The 20771-nt window shown below is 43.1% G+C and overlaps 1 protein-coding gene across 1 annotated transcript in view; it reads left to right on the top strand.

Moving 5' to 3' along the window:
- Positions 1-377: 377 nt before the first annotated feature.
- The window catches only part of HADH (hydroxyacyl-CoA dehydrogenase), a 45303-nt gene continuing 24909 nt past the window's right edge, over positions 378-20771 (top strand). Inside the window, exon 1 of the mRNA XM_079777322.1 lies at positions 378-605. Coding sequence (XP_079633448.1) covers positions 474-605 — 132 coding nt within the window. The 5' untranslated portion in view covers positions 378-473. The remainder of the gene's footprint in view (positions 606-20771) is intronic.

The raw sequence follows: 20771 nt of genomic DNA, 5'->3' as shown, positions 1-20771 counted from the left end.
TATCCCCACCACCACCAAAGATCACGTCTAAACTCGGCGCTGAGGTTGGCACGAGCACCAGAGGCGACAATGTAAGAAGCCAAACACTATGCCTCCCTCTTACCAGGCGTCTGCGGCTTTCCGAGGAATGGCCTGCACGCTAACCGCCCTGCCCCGCTGCGACCCGGGGTCCGAGGCCAGGCTCCGCCGCGGAGAGGCCCCAGCTCCGCGGCTGCAGGCGGCGGCCCGCGCCAGCCCACGTGGACGCCGCGCTCGGACGCTAGAAAGCCGTCCCCGCGGCCTCCGCCAATGAGCTGAGCGGGCCGCGAGGCCCCGCCCCTTCTCCGGTGACGTCACGGTAACGCCCGGGGAACGCCGGGAGGCGGGGCCGCCTGGTCTCCGCCCCCAGAGGTCCGCCGGCGGTCGGTGCGTCGCAGTCGCGCCTTCTTCGCCGAGCCTGGACGCCGTCGCCGCCTCCGTTTGCCCGCAGCACCATGGCTTTCGTCACCAGGCAGTTTGTGCGCAGCGTGTCCTCTTCGTCCACAGCCTCAGCCACGGCGAAGAAAATCGTCATCAAGCACGTGGCGGTCATCGGCGGCGGGCTGATGGGCGCCGGCATTGCCCAGGTGAGCCGCCCCCTGGCAGGCACCCCGCTCGCTCTGCTGCCCCCCGAAACTCAGAGCGCTGGCGGGCCGCGGCTCGGCGGGGTGATCCGCGGAGAGGCCGGGCTCCACGGGAGACCCGGGAATTTCCACCATGCTCCTGCCCCGTGTAGTTGAAACGTCTTGCCTCTGGGCCTGTGCGTGGCCATTCCCCAAAGATACAGTGTCTTGGGGCCGAGCCTCAGTTTCCTTGTCTCTAAATTCCAGCCGGGCCCAGGGCCCCAAGGGGGCAGGGTGGAGCGTGCTCGCGAATGCACTTGGAACTGGGTCCTGCTGAGAGAAGATAGTATTGTCTGTGTTCGAGGTTGAGACATAACTTGCTTGCTTGCTTCTTGGCTTACACCCGAATTGCTTCCAGAGACCTGGAACTTTTTAGAACTATACGGTCTTTGTAAGAGCAGTTTTCTGCTCTCCTGAAGGATCTCCTTCCAACCTCCCGTGCGTTTCCTTTGCTTTCTGGGTTCCAAAGAATAATAATAGTCATCGCTCTTGTAGCACTTTGTAAAGTTACCTAGTAAGAGCTTGGGAGGCCCTGTTAGTCCGCCAAAGGCCTTGCAAGGCAACATTGACCTTTGACCTAGTGCCCTCTGTGCTGAGAACTGCAAATTTTAGGGGCTTGGAGAAAGAGGGAGAAGACAAAGGGGCTGAGGGCCTCCAGTCTCAATGTCCATCTTCAAGACTGCCATGTTCCAGCCTAACTGTGGCTCAAGGTCAGTTGTGCAATTGATTACCTGGATACTGTGATATTTGCTGCTTCTCCAACCGCCCTCCCCGCAAATTCCTGCTCATATTGGAGAACCTTGATTCCCGTGTCTTAGTTGATTATATTCTTATCATTTCAGCCTTTGCACCTTGTATTGTTGAAGTGGAGACCATTATCTAGTTTTTCTTAGTGGAGTACTCAAATGCAGTGGCTACAGTCATGAAAGAGTTTAGTTTTCACTGTCCTTCCAGTCAAGTCCACATTTACATGCTTGCTCTTTTAAAAATCATTGACTATTATTATGTACCTTAACTTTCCTCTCCCTGCAAATGTTTTGCAACATATTAATTTGATTGCATTGTCTCCTAAAATATGTATTTCATTAACTTTTTATCCTTCTAACTTCTTACAGTTTTCCATTTCTCTCTTCCGAGATAATGTGTTTGGACATACATTTCCCTTTTTATTGTGTGGATGCCTGGGCTGCTAGGTTATGGTGTCCCCTTAATCTGTGTTCTACATGAGATGTGAGGAGCAAGTGCCTTTAACCTAAATGTTCCAAATATTATAGGATATTCAAGCTTGAGCACACTTGTATTCCCCTGGTCCACCAAAAATCTCCCACAGCTGTGAGAGTGAGATTTGTTGTAGGAAGGTATAAAATAATGTATTTGTTTAAAAACAAGATATTAGGGCCTTAAGCCTACCATTTATATATATAAAAGCTTGTGACCATTATGACCGGTTGACCTCTTGACAGGTCGACTGGTCTCTATGATGACACATTGACCACCGGGGGCAGACGCTCAATGCAGGAGCTGCCCCCTGGTGGTCACTGTACTCCCACAGCTAACCTCCCACAGTCCCTCCCCACAGCCGGCCAGGTGGTCAGTGCGCTCCCACAGCTAACCTCCTGCGGCCAGCCAACCTCCCGCAGTCCCTCCCCACGGCTGGCCGGTCCTGATTGGCCCCAATGGGGACTGGGCAACACGGCCCCCTGATTCACTCCTATCGCCGGCCAGACCCAGGTACCCCACCCTTGCACGAATTCATGCACCGGTCCTCTAGTACCAATATAGGAAAAAACGGGTCCAGAAACTTGTTAATGGTGACTTGAAGACATCAGTGGAAGAGGATTAGAAACTAAGTAGAAAGCATTGTTTCAGGTTGTTCAGCTCTTAGAATGCTATATCCATTATTGTCCAAAAAGGGGTGTTATGCTGCACAACCATGCCCACAGGTAGCACCTAAAATTATGGATATAGTATTGGAGCTTTCATCTCAGAAAGCGAGGAGGAGGTTGACATTGATGGGAACACAGACTTGAATAGTTGGACCAGGGGAGTGAGTGCCTTTTGAAATTTAAGGGGGGTTGGGGGGAGAGCTGTTTATCCCACAGGTTGGAAATACAATGGACTGCCATTCCAAAAGTTGAAATAGTGGACAGTCATAGGGTAAGTAGTTCCATTCTTACAGAACAAGGTTTACAAGAGCCTCAGTCACTTTAGATAAAAGCTCTAATCCTGTGGAGGGAACCACACTTTCCTGCAGGACATCTCTGTGCTACTCTCAGCCAGTAGGTTGGTTGGTTTCAGCAGTTTAGCTGATCCATTTTGAACTCCACCTTCAGGTTTGTAGTTCTAAGCAGTATTGCTTCATTCTTCATGCTCCTTGACCTACAGCTTTTGGTAGAGGGTGACTCTGTACTGCTTATTAAGTGCCACAAAAAGTAGTTGATGTGTTTGACTGGAGATTGGCTCCAGTTCAGTATGGGGAATTGGATGGCCTATATGCTGGCTCTGCCTCACGTTGGCTGTCTTAACATGGGAAAGTTACTTAACCTCTGTGCCTTCTAATCTCTGAACTAGGACTAACACTAGCACTAGCCTCATAGGAGAATCCAGAGGATTGAATGAATTAGCACAAGTCAGCCTCTTCGCACAGTGTCTGGCACCTAGTAAGAGCTCACAGAGGCTTAGCTGCCTTTATGATTATTATCTTCATTGCTTGTCCTTTTGTCCTTCTCCCCTCATACCATCTCAGATTATTGCTGCTAAGATAGGCCTGTAATGTGTAGATGGAGAATATTGGTTGTGAATCTGTTGCATCTCACTTAATCTTGACTGGCAAATGCCAGTTGTCCAGGGACCTCTGAAAAGAGGGAAGGCACTTTTTGTCCTCCCCTGTTGTATTGTTAATCCTCATACAGCTTTTTTTTCTTTTTAATTCTCACCTGAGGACATGCTTAGAGAGAGGGAGAGAGGGGAGAGAGAGAGAGAGAGAGAGAGAGAGAGAGAGACCAATGTGTGAGAGAAAAACATTGATCAGTTGCCTTACATATGTGCCCCGACCAGGAATCCAACCGGCAACCTTTGGGTGCATGGGATGACGCTGAATGATTCTCTCTCATCGTCGATGTTTCTATCTCTCCCTCTCCCTTCCTCTCTAAAATTAATAAAAAACAAACAAACAAAAAACCCACAAGCACAAACTAGCATCTAAGGTAGGCTATTAAGTCACATTTAGCTTCACTCTCCTAACTCTTTCTGAAGTAGCTTTAATTTTAAGGTGTAGTTCTGTTTACAATCTTATTTGTTTCCTTTTTAATGAATTTATTGGGGTGACACTGGTTAAAAAAATTACACAGGTTTCGGGTGCACAATTCTATAACACATCATCTGTACAATGTATTGTGTGTGTTCACCACCCCAAGTCAAGTCTCCATTCACTATTTATCCCTTCTATAATCTCCTCCACCTCCCCCGTCCCCCTTCCTTCCAGCAATCACCACACTGTTGTCTGTGTCCATAATATTTTTTTATTTTTCATTTTTGCTATATTCCAGTTTATGCTGAGTAGCATGGAAAAAATTAAACAGATTTTGTGGGGCCTGACACATTTCTTGAACAGTTAAGCAATTTAAAACAAGTGAGGTCTGTGCTTAATTACAGTTGATCAGTGCACAGGTCATTTGTACATATGTATTCTCCAAGGGTGTCTACTTTGCCTGTCATTTGTTTTGTTTGTTTTAAATTTTAAAAATTTGCTTAGGCTGCAGGTTAATATTTAAGTCAGGTTAACTTGTTATTTTTGTTTGCCCATTATACACTTCTGACTTGGTTCTGATTGCCAATTTGTCTTCAGCTGGATACTTGGGCTGGCAAAGCTTACACTACAGCATCAAATGACCCTTGAGTGGGGATCAGGCTGTTTTTTGCTTTATAAAGGAGGAAAAAAAGGGAAGAAAGGTACTAGCTGTGCTTTTCTTCAGTTTATAGAATAAGTTCTTTATAAGTTTTTCTTGTACATTGCCTTTTTTCATATAAGGAGCCCAGAGAGCTTGTAGCTTTCATTAAGTTACTGGTGAGGAGTCAGTGAGTTCCCTGGGCATGGAATTTCTGAGGCTGGATTTCTCAAGGCTCCAGTACAAACTTCCTTTTAGTGCTCTACACTTCTTGGAGGAAGTGAGAAAGTTTGCATCTTGAAGGGGGTTGGATCTAGGTTCTTCTCACCCAAAACTTTTCTTTGCTTTTGTTTTTGGTCCCTCTTAAAAAGCAAAAAGTGCCCATTTCTTCTGAGGAGAGCTCCTTAGGCTGTTAAACAAAAGAAGGGAGGGGGCAACATTCTCAGCTACAGAGGAACATTTTCCTGACATTTGTGATGCTTGATGAGGACTCAGATGGACCCAAAAGCTTCTCCCAGCCACTGAATTTGTTCACCGTTCTCTTCTCTCCCCCAGCTCTGAATTTTCTGATGCCAAATAGAAGAGGGATCAGAGTTGTTCTGTATTCTCTCTGTTTTGCAGTGAGTTCATCTCTGTTGAAATTTGCTTGAAAACAGTGCAGTGGCCTGGGAGAGGTTTTGGGTTTACAGGAGACTGACACCATCTCTTCTTGTGAGTGTTCTTATGGAGGGAATTTTTTATTCCCAGGTGTTAACTTCCTCCTCAAGGGTATGGGATATGTTTGTCATGACATTCTTCCCTTGCCTCCTGTATTGTTGCTCACGTCTTCATTGGGTGGTTCTCTGCTCTTTGGGACAGTAAACCAGCTTCTGTCAGCATGTTAGTTCTTGGACTTGCGGAGGGGCTGACCAGCATAAAAAGAATGCCATGGAATACCTTTGGACATTGTAGAGCAGAAATGACACCTCAGTCAGGTTTGGGGTATTCTCTGCTGTGTGGTAGATACAGCCTCACTGTTATTTGTCCCCTACTTGAGTTTCTAATGACCTTTCCTCCCCCTTCTCTCCTCTCCCCATATTTGCCTTAGGCATACCCCTCACTGCCCAGCTCTCCTGGAAGATAATGCTGCTGCTCTCTGTTCTGTCTCCCCCCTGGGTTATGCTAACAATGCGGTGGGATAGTTTCTGGTGAGTGGTGGTCCAGTGCTTGAAACTGAGCAGGCTGTGAGGTGCCTGCTGGAGTGTGGATCCCAGCCCTTCCTCTTCTGGCTGTGGGTGCCTTGGGCAATTCATTTAACCCCTCTCTGCCTCTGTCCCTTACCTGGGAATTCATAAATGCTATCACAATGTTATGACAGGTAAATGAACTAAGTGCTTAGAGTCATACTAGTGTGTTCAATGGTAATTGTTCAATTAATGCTTTTATATAGCTCCCTCAGATCTAATCTGGTGTTGACTTCTCTTATTTTAGATTCTTTTAACTATCTTGGAAGATATTTAATAGGGAGATATGGGGAGATCAAACAATTCTAAAGATTTTAAAGACTGTGTGGATTGTTGAGAAAAAATCTTAGTGCTCCATATAGACATTTTTGGGTATTACAGTGACTTCATAAAAGCATTTACAACAGAGCCTGGCACTTTAAAAATTCTACAAATGTAACACTTTATTCCATTCAAAGTAATGTGACCATTATAATAATCACTCCTACAGAGATGATATTGGGGTCAAGGGTCAGAGGCAGAGCTGGGCCTGGGACTCTGTTCTCTCAACTCCTGTTCTGCTGGCTAGAGATCCCAGAGTCTGAGATAACCATAGCTGTGCCTGCACCTCTGGTCTCTGCTGTCTTATGGGGAGATGTGGCCTCTACGGACAAGGGGGTCCTTTGTGGCTATGTGGAATCAACCGATACCAGCTAGTCTCAAAGTTAGATCATCTCCATTTGGATGCTCTGCTGCCATCTTTCTGCCAGTAGACTCCAAGTCAGTTACCAAAATCCAATTCATCATGTTCCCTCTAACTTTTCCAGAGAGTTTCCTCCTCTTATTATTACCATTGTTGTTCTTCCAGCCACATGCACTCTGAAGATAGGGTCATGGTCAGGTAGGGTTGAGCACTGACTATAACCCACACTGAAAAAGATGGAGAGTCTCTCCTCCATGAGGAGGCTCTCCCCTGTGCTTCCCTTTGTGATTCCTGGACCAGGCCTTGTTACCTGGATTCTTGTGGGAGCCTCTTAATTAGTCCTTTCACTGAAACGCCACTCATCCTAACAGACATTGCACATTAATCTTCCTAGAGAGCAGTTTGTATTCATAGCTCTCTTCTCTACCCAGAAAGTGTCCATCATGGCAGCATCTTTCAGATATTCTTAAATATAACTAAGACTTGATTGGTGCCATCAACATGTCCTGTTATCCATTTTTTCCAGAATTTGTGGGAGCGTCCTGGAAGAGAAGTTATTTTCTCTATATCACCAAACCCAGATGCTTATTGAATTTTTTGAAAAAGTATGTATTTAGCCCAGGCCGGTTTTGCTCAGTGGTTGGAGCATCGGCCTGTGCACTGAAGGGTCATAGGTTCGATTCTGGGTCAAAGACATGTTCCTGAGTTGCAGATTCCCTAGTCCCGGTTAGTCAAGGCACATTATCTTGGCTTTTTAAAAATATTTTGTGAAATAGAAAAATCTAAGTTTTTATAAATAGGCCAGCCAATGAATTCAACTGTTTTAAGAATAAGCTAGCTGACTCGAGTGGTAAGCGGTGGTTGAAAGCCTCAACAGAATGCCTTTTTCTGATTGTTCAAGTTGGTGAGGACAACTCGTGATGATGGCAGAGTTCATGGTATTACACAGACAGGGATAATTATAAACCCAGAATTGCCAGCTCTGAGAGATGTAACTGATTTGTGGCTTCTCTCCCTAGATCAAATCATGAGAACCCAAAGCCAGGCCTTGTTGGCAAGGCACGGGAGCCTCGGGCACAGTCAGCGTGGGCAGCACTGATTACATGCACTTTTTCTGGGGATCAGGAGGCAGTTGGAACTCCACTGTGGCAGATAGTTTGTGCAGGTTTGCGATTTTTCCGAGAGAATGTGATGTTGATGAAACGCAGCCCTCCTATAGTGCTAGGGCCTATGGGACACCTCACTGAACAGTGGACATAGTTCTTACAAATTCACCATTCAGCCTGGCCCGCGTGGCTCAGTGGTTGAGTGTTGACCTATGACCCAGGAGGTCATGGTTTGATTCCCAATCGGTCCATGCCTGGGTTGCAGGCTCCATTCCCAGTGTGGGACGTACAGGAGGCAGCCAATCTCTGACATCATTGATGTTTCTGTCTTTCTCTCCCTCTTCCTTACTTTCTAAAATCTATAAAAATATATATTTTTAAAAATTCACCATTCAGGCTATTCTTCAGAGAAAATGCTTCCGATCTGGTGATATGTTTGCTTCTGCTGGGCGTGTTTACTTGGCCCTGTGGCTAGAGTACTCTGGCTTTGACAAGTGTGCTATTCACTGGGCCTATTTTTACAGCTCTGAAGCACCCTTGTCTAAAAATATTTCTCTCTGGCTAAGCCTGTCTTCCACCAAGGCTAGAGAAGTCATGGAGCTGAGGACATAACCTTCAAATAAAATTGTTTCCATTGCAGGATTGCTTGTCCTCAAGGTCTTACAGTATGTAGATCACTGTCATAGAGAACAAGAGTTCTCAATGGATTGATTAGATTATGGTCACTCAAAGTGCCATAAAATTTCTGTAAAAATAACAGATGTTTATGAGACCAGGAAAAGAGTCCTGTTACTTTTTGTGGTCCTCTCTTCCACTGCCATCTCATTCTCAGAAAGTTGGAATAAATTGGGTGGTACTGTTGCATAATTCAGGAATGAGTACAGAATCCTTGCATCCAAGGCTCATGAAATTCATTGCTAAGTAAGAACCCTCAAGAAAATACTTATGTTCACATTGTGAGGGGAGGCCCTCAGTTACCCTGATGAAAACAGCCCTGGACCGTCAAAAGATCTAGTCTCACCTTGGCTTTTCCACCAGATATATTTGTTGTCACCATTTCCTGAGGGCCCATCACCTCCAGGTGTGGTCTAAGTACTCAGCAGACCAAGATGAATGACATTTAGTCAGGAGCCTGCAGTAAAAGAGTAGGGGAGATGGCACTTAAGCAAGTGATCATACACATTATGATGGGTGCAGTGGTAAGGTTGTGTGGGGATATTATAGGAGCATGAGGCACACATAGCCTGGGGCTGACAGGATCTTGGAGTAAGGAAGCTTAGTATATAGGGGTGATACTCAGGCATACCGTATTTTCCGGCGTATAAGACGACTTTTTAACCCAGGAAAATCTTCTGGATTAGCCCAGTCGTCTTATACGCCGGAAAATACGGTATTTAATGAGGTGAAGTTGGGGAGAAGGTGTGGACAGTGCAAAGGCCTGGAGGTGAGAGGTGTAGCAGATGCAGGGAGCTACAGGCCTTGTGGTGGTAGAGTGCCAGGCAACAGTGAATACTGTATCTGGAGAGGAGGTGGATCCCCATCCTGGGGGCCTTGCATGCCAGGTGTAGGAACTTAAGTTTTATTCTGTGATCACAGGGAGCCTTTGAAGAGTTTGATGGAGTAAGCAATCTAGACAGAACTACCTTTTACAGAATTACATTTAGGTGGCACACTAGTGCCTGCATGTGATCTTAGGTTAATAATTTTTCTGCTTTAGTTTATGTTTTTTTTCCTTAGTAAAATGAAGGTACTGTGTTAAATCAGATCAATGGTCTTTGTTTTTTGATTGTGGTAAAAAATACATACATAATATAAAATTTATCATTGTAACCATTTAAAAATATACAGTTCAGTGGCATTTAAGTACATGCACATTCTTGGAAAGCCATCATGATCATCCATCTCCAGAATGCTCTTCATTTTGCAAAACCAAAACTCCATACCCATTAAACAACTCCCTATTTCTCCTCTCCCCAGTCCCTGGCAAAACTGCTTCACCCTCTGTCTCTATGAATTTGTCTATTCTGGGTACTTCACATAAGTGGAATCATACAGTATTTTCTGACTGACCTATTTCACCTAATATATTCACGGTTCATCTGTGTTGTAGCATGTGTCAATAATTTCCTTCCTTTTTAAAAATTTAGATATAATTGCCAATATAACATATTAGTTACAGATGTTCAACCTAATGATTCCATATTTGTATATATTGAGAAGTGATCACCATAATAAGTCTAGTTAATATCTGTCACCATACGTAGTTATAATTTTTTTCTTGTGATGAAATCTTTTAAAATCCACTCTCTTAGCAACTTTCAAATATACAATATAGTATTACTAACTATATAGCTGGGAGTTGGTACTTTTTAACCCTCTTCATTGCCCACTCCCTTGTCTCTGGCATCCACCAATCTGTTCTCTGTATCCATGAGCTCAGTTTGTTTATAGATTCCACATATAAGTGAGATCATATGGTATTTGTCTTTCTTTTTTCTGACTTGTTTCACTTAGTATAAATGAAGCCGTCAAGGTCCATCGGTGTTATAATGGCAAGATTTACTCCTCTTTTATGTCTGAATAATATTCCTCTCTCTCTCTCTCTCTCTCTCTCTCTCTCTCTCTCTCTCTCTCTCTGTGTGTGTGTGTACACACACATATACACCACAGTGTGTGTGTATGTGTGTGTACACATACATATACACCACATTTCATTTATCCACTCATTCATCAATGGACACTGAGGTTGCTTCCATAGCTTCCATATCTTGGCTGTTGTAAATAGTGCTGCAGTGAACATAGAGATACATGTATCTTTGTGAGTTAGTGCTCTCATTTTTTTTTTTTAAAGTGGAATTGCTGGAACATATAGTAGTTCTATTTTTAATTTTTTGAGAAACTGTCATACTGTTTTTCATGGTAGCTGCACCAATCTGCATTCCTTTCACCAGTGATTAAGGGTTCTCTTTTCTCCACATCCTGTTCGACACTTATTTTTTGACTCTTTGATAATAGCCATTTTAACAGGTGTGAGGTGCTATCTCATTGTGGTTTGGATTTGCATTTCCCTAATGATTAGTGATATTGAGCACCTTTTCTTGTACCTCTTAGCCACCTGTATGTCTTACTTGGAAAAATAACTATTTAGTTCCTCTGCCCATTTTTATATTAGATTTATTTATTTGCTTATTCTTGCTGTTGAGTTGTATGAGTGATTTTTATGTCTTGGATATTAACCTCTTACAGATTACCTTTTCATTTTGTTGATGGTTTCCTTGGCTGTGCAGAAGTGTTTTAGTTTGATATAGTCCCACTTATTTATTTTAGTTTTTGTTGCCTTTGCTTTTGGTGTCAAATTCAAAAAATCATCACTAAGACCTATGTCAAGGAGCTTGTCTCCTGTTTTTTTCTAGGAGTTTAGTGACTTCAGGTCTCATATTCAAATATCTGATCCATTTTGAGTTAACTTTTGTGTACGGTGTAATACAGTGGTCTAGTTGCATTCTTTTGTATGTGACTGTCTAGTTTCCTGGACACCATTTGTTGAAGAGACTGTTCTTTCCCCATTGTATATTCTTGGCTGCTTTATCATAAATTAATTGACCATATATGTGTGGGTTTATTTTTGGGCTCTATATCTGTTCCATTGACCTTTGTCTCCGTTTTTCTGCCAGTAGCATACTGTTTTGATTACTATAGTTTTTGTTTTTTTTAAAAAAAAAATATTTCTTTATTGATTTCAGAGAGGAAGGGAGAAGGAGAGAGCGATAGAAACATCAATGATGAGAGAGAATCATTGATGGGCTGCCTCCTGCACACCCCCCACTGGGTACCAAGCCCACAACCCAGGCATGTGCCCTCAGCTGGAATCGAACCTAGATCCCTTGGGTCCGCAGGCTGACGCTCTATCCACTGAGCCAAGCCGGCTAGGGCTGATTACTATAGTTTTGTAAAATAGTTTGAAATCCGGGCACATGATGTCTGCAGCTTTGTTCTTTCTCAAGATTGCTTTGGCTCTTTGAGGTCTTTCATGGTTCCATCCAAATTTTAGGATTGTTTGTTCTATTTCTGTAAAAAATTCCATTGGAATTTTTATAGGGATTGCTTGAACCTGTAGATTACTTTGGGTAGTATGGATATTTTAACAGTATTAATTCTTTCAGTCCATGAGAATATCTTTCCACTTATTTGTGTCTTCTTCAGTTTCTCTCATCAACGTCTTACAGTTTTCTTATAAAATGTTTTATAGTATACAGGTCTTTTACCTCCTTGGTTAAGTTTATTCCTAGGCATTTTATTCTTTCTTTAAAAAGTATATTTATTGATTTTTTTTACAGAGAGGAAGGGAGAGGGATAAAGAATTAGAAACATCGATGAGAGAGAAACATCCATCAGCTGCCTCCTGCACACCTCCTACTGGGAATGTGCCTGCAACCAAGGTACATGCCCTTGACCAGAATCAAACCTGTGACCCTTCAGTCCTCAGGCCGACGCTCTATCCACTGAGCCAAACCGGCTAGGGTGGCATTTTATTCTTTTTGATGCAATTATAAATATAATTGTTTTCTTAGTTTCTCTTTCTGCTAGTTTGTTATTAGTGTATTAGAAATGCAGCATTTTTGTATATTGATTTGTATCCTGAAACTTTATAGATATTTTTTCTTCCTTTTTTAAAAAAATATTTTTAATTGATTTTAGAGAGAAAGGAAGGGAGAGGGAGGGAGAGAGACATCAATGATGAAAGAGAATCATTGATCGGCTGCCTCCTGCATGCCCCCAATGAGAATTGAGCTCACAACCTGGGTATGTGCCCGGACCGGGAATCGAACCTCTTGGTGCATGGGTCAGTGCTGCCAACTGGGCTCTTTCTTCCTTTTTTAGGGTATAATATTCCATTGGAATATATATTTTTTAAATATATTTTATTGATTTTTCACAGAGAGGAAGGGAGAGGGACAGAGAGCTAGAAACATCGATGAGAGAGAAACATCGACCAGCTGCCTCCTGCACACCCCCCACTGGGGGATGTGCCCGCAACCAATGTACATGCCCTTGACCGGAATCGAACCTGGGACCTTCCAGTCCGCAGACCGACGCTCTATCCATTGAGCCAAACCGGTTTCGGCCCATTGGAATATTTTTAATGGAATGATATTTTATTGCATTTATATACCACATTTTATTTAGCCATTCATCATTGATGGACACTTGGGTTGCTTCTACCTTTTGGGTGTTGTGAATAATGCTGCTATGACCATGGGTGTAGAAATACCTATTAGAGGGGCCTTACTTTTCTTTCTTTTTTTTAAATTACTTTATTGATTAAGGTATCACATATTTGTCCTCATCCCCCCCTATTCCCATCCCAAACCCCTCCCCACGCATGCCCCCACCTCCCTGTTGTCCGTGATCACTGGTTAGGCTCATATGCAAGCACATAAGTCCTTTGGTTGATCTATCTCCCTTATCCCCATCCTCCCCTACCTTCCCTCTGAGGTCTGACAATCTGATCGATGCTGTTCTTGTCCATCAGTCTATGTTGTTCATCATTTCCCCTAGATGAGTGAGCTCATGTGATACTAGAAATACTTTTCATTCTTTTGGGTATATACCCAGAAGTGGAATTGATGAATCGTATGGTAATTATTTTTAATTTTTTGAGGAATTGCTATACTGCATTCCATAGCGGCTGCACCATTTTACATTTCTATAAGTAGTGCATAAAGGTTTTGATTTTTCCACATACTTGCCAACACTTATTTCCTATTTTTTTATAATAGCCATCCTAGTGGATGTGAATAGATCAGAGGTTTTTATACTGTGCTCTAAAATGGACTTTAGGGATTCCATGAATTTCCTTGGTGGTTTCCAACCTCCCCTTCCCTGATCTCTGTTTTACATGTTGTTTTCTGTTTGCATTCCTATGAAGAGGATTTTCTGGCTACAAAAGTTTGGAAAGACACCACACTGAATGATCTCTAGGGTATCTTCCTGCTCAAAAAGTCGATGGTTTTGATGATCTGTAACTAATAAACATGAACAGTAAATGCTTTTGCCCATCTCTGACATTGCAGTAGTTGAGAAACAAAGGTGGCTCAGTTTCCTCAGTGTGAGAGAGAAGAAGCTGTGTTGGAGAGAGTGAACTATGTGTCTGTGGCTACTCCTTGACCTGGTTCACACATGTGTTCTCAGAGAGGGACACAAACACAGGGTCAACATGCCTCTGGCCTTGCCACAGCCCCTTTGATAAAAGGTTTGGGATTTATTCTCATGCTGGAGGGAACTAAGCGTTAGTCTGGTTTTGAAGACACAGGGGTAGTCAGACTGCTCAGTAGTTGGCTCCGGTTTCCCCTTTGCCTGGCATCTCAACCAGCTGGGCCAAAAATCGGTTAATCTGCTCGCCAAAATAACAGACTTTTGTACCATTTTATTTTCACTTCATAATTGACTAAAGACTTCGGTTAACTTTTTTTCTTCCCTTTCAAACTAATAATATGATTTTTTTGTAAATCTAAAATAACTTGAAGGGTATGTAAAATTTGTTACAGTTTCGAGCAATAAAACCAGTCATGATTCCTTAAGAACTTACTCCTAAAGTAATTTACACATTGAGGTTTTTAAAAAATAGGTCTATTATTCATGTATTCTTTTCATGAATATTAAGTGTCTCCCATGTGCTAGACACTGGACTGTGTGAAAGGTAAAATGTGATTGTTGCTCCTGAGGAGCTCACTGTTCAGAGAAAGAAATATAAATATGATCAACCAACTGTAATAAAGGCACAGGCTGCCTACCTGTCATATCTGGGATGTTACATGGTACAGATGAACCATGTAACCAGGTTTAAATACCTTAAGGTAAGGCTTTTAAACACTTATGACATATAGGATATATCTTCTTATGGTAAGGAAAAGGGGACATTAAAAAGTATATGTAGCCCGGCCAGCGTGGCTCAGAATTTGAGCATCAACCTATGAACCAGGTAGTCATGGATTTGATTCCTGGTCAGGGCACATGCCTGGGTTGTAGGCTCGGTCCCCAGTAGAGGGCATGCAGGAGACAGCCAATCAATGATTCTCTCTCATCATTGATGTTTCTATCTCTCTCCTTCTCCCTTCCTCTCTGAAATCAATAAAAAAATATTTTTTAAAGTTTATGTAAAAAAAGACATAATGTATATATTGTACTATATATATATACACACACACACATATACATATATGATGTGTGTGTGTGTGTATATATAACATTTATATTTCATATAACATATATATATAACATTTATATTCCTGGAAATTCTGGTGGGCTGCAGGTAGGGTTGTGCCAGAGCCGCACTACATTGGTGTTTGTGGCAACAGCAACTTCAGACTCTGAAGTGGATGATGCAGCAGCTGTTTTAGAAAGGTTTCCAGGTAATATCTTGAGTTCATCATCAAAAGTTGATGTTGGTAAACTTTTCCATCTTTCTTCTTTAATACCTGGAATTACTCCTATATACTGGTTGGTTAGTGACCTCTTTGCTGAGATTTGTGAGATATTTTTTTAATCCTCACCGGAGGATATTTTTTCCCATTGACTTTCTAGAGAGAGTGAAGGGAGGGAGGAGGGGGAGAGAGAAACATTGACGTGAAAGAGACACATCGGTTGGTTGCCTCCTGCTTGCACTGACTGGGCCAGGGATTGAACCTGCAACCGAGGCACTTGCCCTTGACCAGGAATCTGTGACCCTTTGGTCCGTGGGCCAATGCTCTAATCACTGAGAAAACCGGCCAGGGCAGATACGTGAGATTTTTCATAAAATAGCTTTTGTGTTACCGTCCTGGGGGCTGTTGGCCACCATTATTATATAACTGAGTGGCTTTTGGTGGCTCACACCAGCTTCACTCTGTTATTTATTTTCTTTCAGTATTTGAAGACCTGTATGAAAGATCTGCTATATCTGTAAATCAGTGGAAGCACAAGAAGAAGTGACCACCTCTCCCAGAGTTTAAGAGAGGTTTCACTAAAGCAGAGATAGCCTGCCTTGGCTTATGAAGGATGAGTTGGAGTCCCCCAGGCAGCTCCTGGTGGTGGGAGTCGCTTAGGCAGGGGCCTGGAGCCAGGAACTAGCAGGGAAGGGGGAGCCTGCTATGGCTGGAGAAGAGTACAGGCTCAGGTTACTACTCTGCAGCGCTAGGTAGTTAGTAGTTATTTATTAGACAACCATCATGTGCAAGGCATGTGATACATATTAGGCGCTACAAAGACCAAATCAATTTCTGCCATTGCAGGATTTTAAATCTAAGAGCAGAGATTGTTACACAAAGATCCAAATGACACAGTTTACTTTGGTATAAAGTAGCATAATAAGAGCAATAAAAATCTAGCTCTGAGGTTTCAAAAAGAGGAAAGAGTACATTCATTGGGGGGGGGGGGGAGCTTTATTGGAGCATGTAGCATTTGAAATGGGCCTTGAATAATGAATAGAGTTTCTTTGGACAGTAAGGGTGAAGTTAAAGGAAACGTTTTTGTTCAGTCAGATTTTGCCCCTCAGAAAAGTGGTACCATTAATGGAGGTCAAGAGGAACTGGTTTCAGGATCGAGATGATGACTGTAGCTTAGGACAGAAGATGCTGGTTTCAGCACAGTTGGAATTATGAGGATGGTTCCAGAAGGAAAAGATGTAGAGTCAGATGAAAAGAATATTGAAAGCAGAAACTTAAAAGATACCTTTGTTTAGAGTCTGAGAAGATTAAGAAAAGTCACTTAATATATCTCAAATGAATAGACAGAGATAAGAAATTGAAGAGCTTTTCAGAAAAGAAGCCCTAGTTGACAGTGTGCAGGCTGCACAAGGTGGAGCCAAAAACAGACATTGGCTTTAGCAATCAGAAGATCATTGATAGGAACCTGTGATCTCATCCAGAGGTGGTGGTGGAGGAACCATGTTGTAGTTTGTGACTTGCATGGCTCAGGAGAGAGTGGAGCCCCTGATGTAGTGAGGAGAGCATCAGCTAACAAGCATTGTGCACCTTCCATGTGCCCAGCACTGTCTGAGCACTTTAATCCTCACAACAAACCTGTGAGATGGGGTCAGGAAACTCTGTTAGTATGTAGAGAGGCTGCATCATTTGCTCAAGGTCACGTAGTAAGTAGCTAAGCCCTGGGTTAAGCCTAGGAAGTCTGGTTCTGGAACTTGTGCTCCACACCATGTGCCACTCAGGAACCGAAGGACTTTGGTCAGAAAGCGAGGCCAGCTTCAGGTGGCTAAGGATGTTTGTGCTTCCCCCGCTCCTTTTTTCTTACTTTCTTTTTTAAATGAAGAGAGATCCAAGCCTGTTTGTAAAAGTGGAAGGTCATAGAAGGGAAAACCTGAAAGTGGAAATCAGAAAAAGAACACGTCTTGGGATCAGAAAGGTGTAAGCTCAAAAACAAAATAAAATAAATTACTTTAGGAGGCTGTACCTGGATCCAGTGTTAGGCCTCAGATTCTCGCAGGAGGAAGGGGACTGCCTGGAATAAAAATAACCAGCTGTTGTGATACATCCAATACCTTTCTGGGTATTTAACATGTATTAACTCATTTACTCTTCCAACAGCTCCATCACTTCATTTTTACAGATAAGACAGCCCTCAGAGGGTAAGGAGTGTTTCCTGTTTCACAGGCAGCAGATAGGCTCCAGAGTCCAGCCCTTTCCCAGCTCGGAAGTGCCTCAGACTGTTCCCTTAGACCAGCCACGCTTTTTGGGGTCAGGAACAGCCAGCATGAGAGCGCTCTGGATGCAAGCAGCCCTAGCTTCAGGTCCAGACTCTCAGTTTGCTGTGACAGTGCCCCCCTCCGCCCCCGGCCAAAGGCTATATGGATATTCAACCACTGAGCCACACCAGCAGGGCAAGAATGTGCATTTCTAAAAGTTCCCAGGTGGTGGTGATGCTGCTGGTCCAGGACCCACACTGGGAACCCCTATCCTAGAGCCATGGGTGTTGAGGGGCTCTTTTGAGTCTTTAATGCTCACATGGAAACTGTCATTTGTCTGTATAGGTGTTCTTATTTGTCAGGTCATTTTTGCTGTGGATAGGACTGTGATTTGATTGAACCGAAGGCTGCTTATGTGTTACCAGCCGTGGGACTTTGGAAAATGTTATTTAACCTCTTCAGGGCCCAGTTTCCTCATCTATAAAATGGAACATGATGCCAGTTTCATAAGGACTGCAAAGGTGTATTAGTTAGGACTTTACACCTTTGCAGTCCTTATGAAACTGACATGTGGTTATTTAGGAAGAATTTTTATTGTTATTATCATCGAGTCTATCATAGTTACTAAGTAAAGCGGGGAAAAGAACACCAAAAAATCAGTTCCATGACATTTCTATAAGGTAGCATTTTTAAATTATTGTCTATTGAAATCTGGTTGTCTCGACAAATCAGGTAGCATTCCTTGTACTCCTAACTAGGTTACAAGAAGACAAGTTTTGGAGCCTGGTTCTTGGAACCTGGCTGCACAGCCTCACAGCTGAGTGACCTTGGGCGAGTGACCTCACCTCTCCAATTCTCTTTCTTCTTTTGCAAAATGAGGATGATGTCTTCTTCAACAGGGTTGTTGGATTGATCACAAATAGTCTTGGAACATACAACTATGTGCTCAGCCCACAGTAGGTCCTCAGTACAGGACACCTTATTTTTGTTTCATTTAGCTTTTTTTCTTTTTTCTTGTTCTTGTGTTAATCTTCACCTGCGGATATTTTTTCCATTGATTTTCAGAGAGCAGAAGGGGTGGGGAAGAGAGAGAGAGAGAAATATCTATGTGAGAGAGAGACATCTATCGGTTGCCTCTCACACTCGGCAGGCTGAGGATTGAACCTGTGACCCTTTAGTGCATGGGCCGATGATCTAACCACTGAGCAATGCTGGCCAGGGCTGGCTTTTTTTTCTTTTTAAAGGCTAGTTGAGGGTAGGTAGAGACTATTGCCTCTATAATCCATCCCAGCTCTTGGGGAGAAACAAAACCGTATTAAAATTTCAGAAATGAGATGGCCTCTAAGTGGCCTGTGGCTGCCTAGCCATGCTTAAGGCTGCCTCAGTTGTTTGAGCCAATCTGAGACAAGAGTCACCCAGCTGTCAGGGCTGACATGGGTTTTGTAGGGGGAAGGGACAGATTGCTTGCATCCTGCGTACATCCTGTGATAGGTCATTTAGACACACAGTAGGGGAGGAATACCAATCCCAACATTGGACCCCATAGTCCTATGGATATTTTATTAAGCATCTAATGTGTACCAGGCAGTGAGCTAGATATGCTTCATTCATCACTGATTCATTCAGCAACTGTGCATTGAGTGCTCACTGTGGGCTGGCACTGGGGTTTGCAAGGATGAAGTTGCCTCAGGGTATTGCCAACCTTGTGTCCTCAGGATATGACTGCAAGAAATGATTACAAGGGACTTGAGCATTAGCCATAATGGAATGAAAATGCTGCTCTAACTTGAAACCACTTTGAGTTATGCTGTTATGGTAGTTTATTGCTATGCAATAAATTGTGGCCTGCACAACAGCGCTTCATTGTAAAATGATGGGGAGTTAAATTTTCTCTTTTTTAATTTTTTATTGAATTTATTGGAGTGACATTGGTTAATAAAATTATGTAGGTTTCAGATGTACAATTCTATAATACATCACCTGCATATTGTATTGTTTGATCATCACCCCAATTCACATCCCCTTACATTATCACCATTTATCCCCCGATACCTTCTTGTACCTCCCTTCACTCCCCCCCCCCCCCCCCAAATATCTCTTTTTCTCCTCTATTTTCTTCATTCAATCCAACCGTATCTACTTTGGGTTGAAACTGGGATATCCTTTTTCTCAATGTCTTGGAATAACTACATCATAAGATTTCCTTTATATTTTCCTAAACCAAGGAAAGAAAAGCTAAAGTAGAAAAGGTTTACAAAAAATTTAAAAACCTTTCAGGAATAATATTTAGAGCATACAAGTGTTGCTTTCTCACTAGACCAGAAATACCAGTTCAGACATTTTGGAGAGTCCAAAATTGTAGAAAGTGCTCCAGTGATTTGAGGTAGGGAGAAACATTGAGCTGAGTTCCACGAGAGCAGCTTCTTCCACTGTGCGAGCGGCTCCGGGAAGTTTTGCAGAAACGGGGAAAGAAAACCTGCCGCCTCCTCTCTGTTAGGTTTGGCCCCTGCTTTCACCTCTTCTGGGTGAGAGGGGAAAATTAACAAATGTTTCACATACTCTGTCACTTTCACATGGTCATCTGACATGTGCACTTGGCTCTCTTGAAGGTCACCTTGAATCAATAGTTGTTTTTTGGGCCAGTGTCTACCTATGTGTGGTGTCTGTAGAGTGCTCATTCAGACCCCGGGTGAAGCCAGGTAGTGACTGAATGGTCCAGTCTTCTCGTGGGGAGGTGGGGGCAGTTTATCAGAGGACTTCGGATAGGAGTGGAAAGTTAGCATTTAGGCTGAAATGTTTTTCGGCCATGGTTTTTTCTGGTTGAATTTTATTGTCTCTATAACGTCTCTTGGTTTACTTGACTATTTGAGGGTACCGGGTACTTCCTCTCCAGGTTTGGTTCTCCTTACACCTTAAAACCAGGAACTATAAGGCTAGCATTATGGCTCATCTGCAACAACAAAAAAATGTCCTGTGACTATCACAATCAAACAGGATAATGATAACTTTGAAAGTGTCTTTCTAGAAAAACGGTGCGATGTCACCTCTCTTGGTTGTTCCTGGAGCTGGCCCATTCCCGATGTACTCCTCTTATCCAGCCTTCTGACATCTGCTGCCTGATGGGATTCTCATCATGGCAATTTTTATTTTATATGACAATCCATGTTTGGAACCATATATAGTTTGATTTTCATATTTTCTAAGTGAAATCACAGTGTCTCTAAATAAAAGGACTCTGCCCTCTTTTCCCCCCCTCTGTTTCCTTCAGCGTTGGCTTCATCTTGTGCCAAACGTGCTTGAATTTCCTCTATTCCCCAATATCTTGAGGAGCAAGAACGCCTGAGTGATGCCTGCTGGAGGGGAAGTGGGGGAAGTGGGCTGGGACCAGGCAGCTGGGAAGCGGAGGAACTAATGTCTGGCCTTGCTAGGATGATCTAGGTTAGAGGTTAAAAGGAACAAAGTGAAAGTCACTTGTGTCATTCCAGAGGGACTGTCAGAACACAGGAGCCAAAACAAAAGTAGGAGGTTCGCCAGCCAGCACCCTGCTTGCCACAGC

The sequence above is a fragment of the Cnephaeus nilssonii genome (assembly GCF_951640355.1).
Source record: "Cnephaeus nilssonii genome assembly, chromosome: 1".
NCBI lineage: Eukaryota > Metazoa > Chordata > Mammalia > Chiroptera > Vespertilionidae > Cnephaeus > Cnephaeus nilssonii.
This window is presented reverse-complemented; position numbering and strand designations above follow the sequence as displayed.